This window comes from Cryptotermes secundus, unplaced genomic scaffold, assembly GCF_002891405.2.
Source record: "Cryptotermes secundus unplaced genomic scaffold, Csec_1.0 scaffold1350, whole genome shotgun sequence".
In the NCBI taxonomy this organism is placed as follows: domain Eukaryota; kingdom Metazoa; phylum Arthropoda; class Insecta; order Blattodea; family Kalotermitidae; genus Cryptotermes; species Cryptotermes secundus.
Genome location: NW_019739242.1, coordinates 634,825 through 645,024, shown reverse-complemented (window position 1 = coordinate 645,024; position 10,200 = coordinate 634,825). Strand labels below are relative to the sequence as shown.

The window sequence follows — 10,200 nt, the reverse complement described above, 5'->3', positions numbered from 1 at the left end:
CTGCTGTCATGTACATATAAGGAGCGTCGAGTTAGCCTGATATTCTTGCTTCGCATTCGGGAGATCATAGGTTCGAATCTAGTCCCAGAGACTAGCTAACCTGGAACTTCCATGACCGTCCTCACTGCCTTCAGAATAATGCAATGATAGAACCTTAACATATGCAAGTGACATTTCCTTCCACTTTCTTCCTCCGAACCTTTAGGAGAAACATGCCACCTCCATCTTCAGGGTCGGAGAGTAACTAAAAAAACAAGCAGAAGCAGTCTCTCTCCCAATTACACAGTGTCACAGCCCAGAATACCGTATTTTTCATTCATTTTCGTAATTTAATGTTTTTTCCTAATCAATTCATATGTATCACAATTATGAAATGATGGTTTCAGGGGCCTCTGGACAGTCGGGCCTCTAAGTTTCGGAACTGCTGCCTTACAAGACATCCAACCATGTAACTGTAATTCAAACATGAATGTGCTGCTACATAAAAGAAGAACATAAGTTATATGACACAGTTTGATTTGCTGCTCCTTTGAGACAAGGACAAAATAATGTCATTATTGTCTATTTAAGAAATGACAGTGAGTGATGTACCTTAACTCTACTTGCCTTGGTACTCATATACACTAATCGAGTTGAGACTTGGCCGTTTGGAATTGTGTGGGAAAAGCCATGAAAAGACTCCTTTTCTCATGTTCTTCCAAGATCTCTGACACCACTCTCTCTTAATGTACAACATTAGTAAGAGATCTGCTACCTCATTTCCTTTCGAGATCTTTGGAACTCCAGCTATTTGTGAGCATAGCCATGAAGATGTCGGTCTTCCCATTTTTTTCCAAGATGTCTGGCACCACCATTTGTAAGGAAATTCGAGAAGTCCGCTGATGCTCAACATAACCTCATTTTCTGTGTTGTAAACTGTTTCACCAAATTCTATTTCCCCCAGTAATGCTACAAATTCATGATGGTTAAGGACATCTGCACAAATACAATTCACAATTTTAACAACAGTGTCCATTATGTGAGTCATACTCAAAATCTGCACATGATGCTTCTTGATGAAGAATGCAGTGGATGTGAAAGAGAGAAGTCGCTCCTTCAAATTCTTTCATTCTTTTTTTAATTTTGCTGCAACACAGTTACTTTTGTCAGTCACAGCCAGAGCCCCATCACTAACAGGTCCAACCACCTCCACCTCCAAGACAATTCATATTTGCTACAAAGATTCACTAATCCAGAAAGAATTTCTTCAGCACCTGATGTTCCTTTCAGAGGGACCAGATCTGACAGTTCCACCCCTAGTCGAAAATCCTTTTTTATTGTTTCAGTCATCTCTTTCTCTCTCTCTTCTTTTATGAAAATTAAAAATAAAATCACTATACATTTTACTATACATTATGTACTCTTTATTATATACATACATATTACAGGGTGTACACAATAGCATGTACTTCATGGGCAATTTCAGGGATTTTCAAGGGTAATTCTGACCGTAAACAATTTTGGATTTATGTGTCATCTTTGGAACATAACCTCCATGTAAGATGCAACTCCACTGTACACATCTAGAGCCTGTAGTTGTGAGGACATCCCGTCAGGTACGACTGCAAAGGCTAGTACTCACTGGTTGAATAACAAATGTGACTTCCAGTGTTAAATTACTTTTAAATGCATCCAGCACAATCATTCCTCTTATTCTCAACAAAACTCCTGATCTCCTCTTCCAGACAACCTGTAACCAGTCTCCTATTAAGTCACCCATCCCTCAGTTTCACACACGATTAGTAGTAAACAGATTTTAAATTCAGTATCACATATGATAGTAGCTTCATGCCATCTGGTGATACATGACAGTCACATCTTTCTTACTGCCTTATGCCTTTTTTTTGGCAGATTTTACAGTGCCTGGATGGCACATCAAAAAACACTGGTGCTTCAATGGCACTGCCTATCTGGGTTAGTACTTATTTGCTTTCAGATACTGAATCCTGTTTCTGAAAGAAAAAAGGTTAATCCTTGAAGTCTGAAGGTAGCCTTTGGCAACGTGAAGCCCTCTGCATAAAGAAAACCTGTTTCTGTGCATCATTCAAACAAACTGCACCTTCTACTGGTCTTAAATTTCTGCCACTTGATATTCAACAACCTTACAATTTCTTGTGCTTTCAGTGTAATGAAACTGGCATTTCATTCTGTCTTAAGAGTTCACACAAACTTAATAACCTCTTCTTCAATTTCATAAAAATAACCGCAGTTAGTGCCACTGAATAATTATCATGCAGAATTGGCATTCTTACATTCTTTGTTCTGTTGTTTCCATCCCTATATGTTTTCTTGATATGTCACAACCGTTTTTGTCTTGCACATTTAATCACCATATTTTCTGATCGTAACTGCACCAAACACTTCTGACAAATTATACCCTTTCACAACAGTATCTCTCTCTCAACATGATCTTCCTTTCTACAGAAAGAGATGTTTGCATTAGCACAAAATCTTATATCATATATATCAGGGAACTGCCAGTTTTGTTTCATAAATTTGCTAATACTTTTGCAACCTCACAGCAAGTTGTGGCTTCTGACACTTTCTTTCTCTTTCACTTTCACTTTCACCCATGGTGTAATATAGCAAAAACTTTGGTATCAAAAATGTAACTTTAAAATGTATAAAAATGCCAATATAAAAAATTTAGCACTTAAATTTATGTTCCTTAGTTTTATAACTTTTAAAAATCTGAAAACTCTTTGTCTTGGTGGCTAAGTATGGTACATATCTTATACTTCACAGCTGCTGTGGGAGACTTTTCATGGCTGGCTGAAGGACTTGTCTTACATTCATATTAATTCTTGAAGTCCTTAAATAATTCCCAAATGGTTCCCAAAAATAACTTTCTGTACATGAATGAATGATTTCAGAACTAAAACAAGATGGATAGAATGTTGAGTTTGTTTCTTTCCTACATCTTCTTGCACTCCCATAGTCCTCTGTGTCACACACAACTGAGTCATCACAACACTCCCTCTGTATGCACCCTGCTCTTGAATCCACAGCATTCCACGGTGTTTTATCCATTGACAGAATACGAGGGATTCCATGGTAGCAAAGTCTGCTCACTCCAGACATGATAATAATGTCACCACTGTGGATAAACATTGCTGCAGGCTTCTCATCCACACTGAGTCCACCAAGCAGGAACAAAGCACTCTGACCAAAACTAAGAAAAGAAAGAAAGAAATTATTTTACTACATAAGATATGAGGATCTCATATCAGTGAATGTTAAGACTGGAGTATCCTCCAATGGCACAACTACAAGGCAGCTCATGCCTGAAGACTAGTCTTAATTACTGTATTAGAAGCATAATCTCTTATTTGAATAAGGTACAATGAAGATGATCATGTCCCAGACCTTAATTAATGCTTTTGCTGCATATTATTCTCTCACAATTTTCCTAAAATTATGCAATTTTAAGATAAAAATACGGGTGCGAGAGGGAACAACATAAATGCATTTTCAGTTCCAAATGAATGTAGTGGAATAATGTAGCAGAGATGATTCCGCACACACATGTAGTTATCAAAAGGAATTGCTCTGAATGAGATAATCAGTAAAGAACTTAAACTTTCAATGAAGTGTTTTATTATATGGGTCTCATTATTTAGTAGCAACACCTGCATAAAGCTGGATGCTAAACAGTTAACTGCATCATGTTACTGACTTTCCCCAGATATTAAATAAATTCACCTAAAAGAAAATAGAGGTGCTTCTTTGTTGAGCTCGGAATGATCTGTGTGTCCAGCCAATGTGGAGTCCATGTGATAGTAATTCACAATTGCAGCTTCAGCAGAAAAATCATTCAAGCCAACCACTCTGGCGATGTACTGACACAGCACAGCCAAGTCTTCAGGGAAGGGGCCACGAGAATCTTCGCTGTACAACTGTGAAACAGTAATTTCCTACTCATACATATACACTAAACACACCAAATAACAAGAATAAGCTATGTGTATACTTCAAATATCTAAAAGAACTTCTGTGAAAGTTCTCTAAAATGAATCACTGTATTAAAAATATTTATATGGCACAAAGTATTGGTCTCATTATGATCTACAGCATCAGTTCATAATACAGTATGTGCCAAAAATAACAGTACTGACATGAAAAGACGTCCTGTTGATACCACTCTCTATTCATGTGAAGGCTCCTTGCACGACAGAACCTTCTCAAATCTTGAAGAAATTATCTGATCACCATGTCCCTGTACTGTTCTTGGGTGATGGTAAGAGCATTGCCTTCCTCATCCTCAATGAAATTGGGGCCTAATATATCGTGTGCTGAGATGGCACACCATATTGTCACATGAGTTCTATATAGCGGTTTCTGGACGATAACATCTGGCTGCTCAAAACCAAGGAAGCGGGTTGCCTGGCAACCACTTTCATATGCACGGAAATAATACTCAACTATGAATACTTTTTCCTCCGTCAAAAGACACATTTCCAACAACATCTGCACAACACAACTTACTTTTCACTACTAGGAACATGTGTGGCTAGAGCTATTCCCCATCGACAAAAGCACATGCATGTTCGAGATGCGCGAGTTCAGTACTGGATATTTGGCGCTTACTATATTTTACATTTGGTGAGAGACATTTAAAAGGACATTTTCTGCCTTAAAGTAGGATACCATAAGGAATACAGCTCACCATCAAAAGCAAACCAACCCAAACATTACTGCAATACTGAAAATGTCTATGTGTATGCATGCCTAAAATACATTCATGTTATTCTTTATATGTAGTTATGTCTTCCATTTGGGGCATGTGGTAGTGAATTTGGCTGAGGCACTATGCTACAAGTTGGAAGGTTGTGGGTTCAATTCCTGATGAGGTCACTGGGTTTTTCAATTGGCCTAATCCAAGCTGCACCATGGCGCTGGGGTCGGCTCAACCTCTTAACAGAAATGAGTACCAGGAATCTTACTGGGGGTAAAGGACAGCTGGCACATAAAGCTGAGACCCTCACTGCCATTTGTGAACAGACTGTCAACAAGTGGAAGCCTCGACATCTCACAACCCTATAGGCCTCCATGGCATGATACAGGGACAGCTTACCTTTTATGTTCTCCATTTACCTACTTTTTACAACATGGACAGAAGTTCACTGAAACATTTAACAGATTAACAACCTTTTCAAAACAAGTATCAAATAACGCGAGCTACAGACAAAATATAAAAATTAAAATGGTGATTCCAAAAAACAATTTAAAAAAAATCAAGGCAGCAATTAACAAACAAACTGTAGCACATGTCAATGATATGATGTTACAGAAATGAATAAGATCTCACTGCTAATAACAAACTCTGTTAACTATTACGAGGGTAAGTCAATAAGTAAGTTACAAATGGATATAGAACTTATACAAAGAAGAGAACTGATTTGAAAAATGCTTTTATTTCTCAGCATAATCTCCCTGTACATTGAGGCACTTGTCCCATCGTTTCACATGCCCCTGAAAACCAGCAGCATAAAATTCTTTGGGCTGCTGTCGGAACCAGGGGGTTACTTCCCTTTCTACAGCTTCATCGTTGGGAAAATGTTGAGCTGAAAGATGATGTTTAAGAGGGCTGAACAAATGGAAGTCGCTTGGAGAAAGGTCAGTGCTATATGGAGGATGCTCGAGGACTTCCCACTTGAAATTTCGCAGCGTCTCATTTGTCTTGTTGGCAGTATGGGGACGCACGTTGTCATGCAAGAGCAACACGCCTTTGGTGAGGAGTCCTGGTCGCTTCTGTTAAATGGCCTTACAAAGTTTCCTGAGGATGTTACAGTAGGAGTCTGCATTTACGGTTTGTCCTTGAGGCTGGAATGTGGTGAGCAGTATGCCTTCGTGATCCCAGTCACCGCCTGGTTCCAACAGTAGCCTAAAGAATTTTATGCTGCTGGTTTCAGGGGCTTGTGAAATGATGGGACAAGTGCCTCAATGTACAGGGACATTATGCTGAGAAATAAAAGTATTTTTCAAATCTGTACTCTTATTTGTTTAAGTTCTATATCCATTTGTGGCTTACTTATTGATTTACTTACGAATTAAATTATGTGAATTGAAAATGCAGCAGCACATGCAGACTCACATTGTGCCACACCAGTTGAAAGACACTGATGTAGACGGATGGACATAATTAAGCTAACAGACATTTAACTATGACTGAAAAATGGGGGTAAAATCATGTAAGACAGAACTGATTTACTTTCATACCTTTCAGATGCTTTGCTTCGAAATACATCATTTGTATATTCTCTCAAATTATCACCTACCTTTGTATCCCAGTTGTGATGATATCCCAAAGTTACCCATCGTAACTTCTGCAGAAGTGACTTTCCTCTTTCTGTATCTCTGGAATACATGGTAAATTAAGGAAATAAGTTTTACTTGAAGCGAATGTGGATCTATACATCCACTTCCCCATATGCCTACATTGTGTAGTGCTTAGTTAAGCACAGGGACAAATTTACCTTACTTTTAAGTCTTACCTGAAACTCCTAAAAGGCTCTGCCTAGGCATGATGAATGTTGTGGGATTGTCAATGTTCTAAAAGACAACCACGTAAATCTGTAACAATTGTATATATTAAATTGTATAAATTGAATGTACAGAATAGCTGCGAAGCTATGTGGAATGTCAAAAGTTAGTTGGCCCTGAAAAGGGCAGTTTGTTCCACCATGAGTGCGCTGGTAGAATTTGCTCCTTTGTAGTAGATCAAGTCTTTACGTCTGTTCAGCTGGTTTGTCCAGCCAGTGATGTGGTGCTGCATGCGCGGTGCAGGATGGAGAGTTGCAGCAGCTACGTTAGTTGCCTGGGCGCAGAGCGAGTTTGCTGGAGAGTTGCGGCAGCTACATTAGCTCTCTGGTAGCAGAGTGCAGTTGCTGGAGAGTTGCGGCAGCTACGTTAGCTCTCTGGTAGCAGAGCACGGTTGCTGGAGAGTTGCGGCAGCTGTCTTTGGCACGAGGAAGAGCTGATGACTCTGATGACTGAATGTGATCACTGACGACTGCGAGCTTTGGGCTCGGCTTTTATACCATGCTTGCTGGGCGGAGCTTAAACTTGCAGTTGCGATAGTGAGCGCTGATTGGCTAGCACACATGATGATCTAAATGTGGGATGGACAGCGAGTGCTGTATAAATACGAGTGCTGGTGGCAATGTGATATGACTAGGAATGAGTACTGTCTGTTACACCGGTGAAACTGCGTGTTAGTATGTGGGATGTTCCCACAAAGTTAACAAGGCATGTGAAAAGAAAAACACAGTTAAACCAGAAGTATGCTATTTAAAATGTAAAGTTATCCTGTGCTTAATTAAGCACTATGCCATGATAACATATGAGGCAGTGAAAGTATAGTTCCAGGTATTCATAACCTTGGTACTTGAAATAAGTGCACAATAAGCTTCATGCTTTAGCTGCTTTATCCATGGTAGCTGTTAGAGAGGAGGCAGGGTGGGCCCAGAGCCAGTCTGGACACTGTGGAAAAGAGAAAAATTTCCTGCTCCTGCCAGGAATTAAACCCCAATTCCTTGACTGTCCACCCCACAGCCCATTACTAGCTGCTTTTGTTACTGTTTATTCACTTTCTTATTTTCATGTATCAACTTCCGTGGCTAAGAGATATCTCAAGATAATTATTAAGTGATATGTGTGTGAAGGTGGTTGTGACCCACTGAAGGTGCTATACATATATCAATTTAAACAGAATGAGCAGGTTCACAAAGAAACTGTTAACAGTAGTTTGTCTTTGACCAGAATTTGAATCAGATACTTTCTGTATGTTTGACTAGATTGAAGGGGTGATTTTTATGTCAGGAAACCTAAAAAACAAATTGAACTCAAATAATCCCCACACAGTGGATGAACTTCAACACAACATTTGTGAAACAATTACAACTACTGAGGTCAATGAACTAATATATATGGATAAATACCGTCTTAAGTGCAACAAATTTTATTGTAGTTTTTACTTCTTTTCCTCCTCCACTACTACTACAAAACTTTTTAAAGACACACAGATAAAGGTAGCATTCCGCACACGTAACACAATAGAAAACATACTCAAACAAAAACCACAATTAGATAAATACAATAAAAGTGGCATATACCAAATGAAATGTGTAGATTGCCCATTGAAATACATTGGACAAACGGGCCGAACATTTAACGCTAGACATAAAGAACATCTACATGATATTAGAAATAATAATTGCAATTCCGGGTACTCAAATCACATACTAAATACGGGACATTCATACGGAACAATAACAGACGTAATGGAAGTTGTAACAACGGGAAAAAAGGGTAAACATTTGAATACATTAGAGAAATACCATATATATAAAATAAGTAAGAAAGGCCTACAAATGAATGACACACACATAGAAACATACAATCCCATATTTCAAACTATATACGAAATCTATACAAGCTAACGGTACCTCCCTCCCCCCACTACCCATTCCCCCTCCAACACTCACGAACATAAAACACAGCACACAGTACACCAGACAGCAAACGTATTAAAGATAAGCAGCGACACACACAGAGAGCGCCTACACTGAGTAAGTACAAATAACAGTATAAACATATAAGAATAACATAACATGACATAACATAAGATAGTAACAGGAATATTTGTATATTACAGACAACACATGAACAACGATAAAAACAAGAAGTGGCCGCTGCAGCACCGTAGATATAGGGCATGTACCCTGAAAAAATTTTAACTAAAAATTTGAAAAAGAAAGAACAGAGATCTTATAGACATTTTAACTTGAATTAAGTTTTAAAAAGTGCTAATTTAAAAATCAAATCGACGCGTGTAGATTAACAAAGATTTTATACAATTAGAAAGACTGGTAATTTTAAATTTTAACAAGCAGTGTAACAGCTACGTGAGTGATACACACCTGATGATGGCCATTTAGGGCCGAAACATGTAGTGTGGAGGAGGAAAAGAAGTAAAAACTACAATAAAATTTGTTGCACTTAAGACGGTATTTATCCATATATATTGTGTGAGTGTAACAGGATGCTGAAATATAATATTGTCAATGAACTAAACTAGTGTCAAGAAAGCTTTTCAAGAAACTTAAGTTTGTTTAAGGGCAGAAGGGAGACATTCTGAGCATCTACTGTGATGAAGAGTTCTTCTAAACAATTAATTTACTTTAAGAAATGTATATCCACGTTTACAACGCACAGCATACTAGCTGTAAGTCTAGAATCCACTTGATTGACTGGTGATAGCTATGGTTCCAGCTAAGAGACTGCCAGTACGAGAGTCAGGTGATTCAGCCCTTCAAGGGCGGGGGGATTGCAAGCACAAATTTATTAAAATGCAGATATATTAAAATCAATTTAAAATAATAATGACTCAGTTTCATAGATATGATACCAAAAACGAGAGTATTTCCTTAAATATAAGTATTCTCCAACTTATGGAGTTATAAACTCGTATCTACTACTCAGTTTCACTACGTTTGACTTGGTACTTCACAGTCTTATATTATATGTACTTTCCTTCTTAGTATATCCTCCTTAGCCAATCCAAGCTAAATTACAACTCTAAAGTTCTACATTACTTTGATGTGTGCTTGGAAGAAACCTTCTGGTGTTACTCTGTTGGTGTGTATCTGGAGTTGATTGATGCACGGTAGAGAACCTTTGAAGGCAAGAACTGATATGTAAATGCAATATAATGTTGGTCCGTGAAGAGCGATAGATGTGGCAGAATGTGTCTTTGAACGCAAGGAAGACGTGCTGACACAGCGTGACATGTATCCTCGAAGACAACATTTTGTATGTTGATACAGTTGGAGTATGAATTCTGCCCCTTGTTGGGAATCAATCCCTGATTCACTGGTTCTCCAGCCTGCACTCCAGTTGCTGTACCAGCTGAGCTGTCTCAGCTCCCCAAAGACTGCACGATAAATGCATTGTACAAAGAAAGGGTCTGTGGATGCAGATTGATTCAATAGACTCAAAGTTATGATCCAGCAAATATAGCGATGAAACTTCAAATTCCTTATTAACCCCCCCCCCCCCAAATGTATTTATTTAGTTATTTATTATAATATTTTTTAATAAGAGTTACACCTTCCAGGATATAACTTGATAAAGTGTGTTGAAAGTCAACTTACATTTTGG

General features: G+C 38.4%; 1 protein-coding gene across 4 annotated transcripts in view; it reads right to left on the bottom strand.

Moving 5' to 3' along the window:
* Window positions 1-1,380: 1,380 nt before the first annotated feature.
* LOC111871859 (nucleic acid dioxygenase ALKBH1) overlaps window positions 1,381-10,200 on the bottom strand; it is a 14,653-nt gene continuing 5,833 nt past the window's right edge. For all 4 annotated transcript variants that reach the window (XM_023865235.2, XM_023865233.2, XM_033754436.1 and 1 more), the window contains exons 4-6: window positions 6,318-6,396; window positions 3,742-3,935; window positions 1,381-3,211 (exon numbers count right to left, since the gene is read on the bottom strand). In XM_023865235.2, coding sequence (XP_023721003.1) covers window positions 2,779-3,211; window positions 3,742-3,935; window positions 6,318-6,396 — 706 coding nt within the window. In that variant the 3' untranslated portion in view covers window positions 1,381-2,778. The remainder of the gene's footprint in view (window positions 3,212-3,741; window positions 3,936-6,317; window positions 6,397-10,200) is intronic.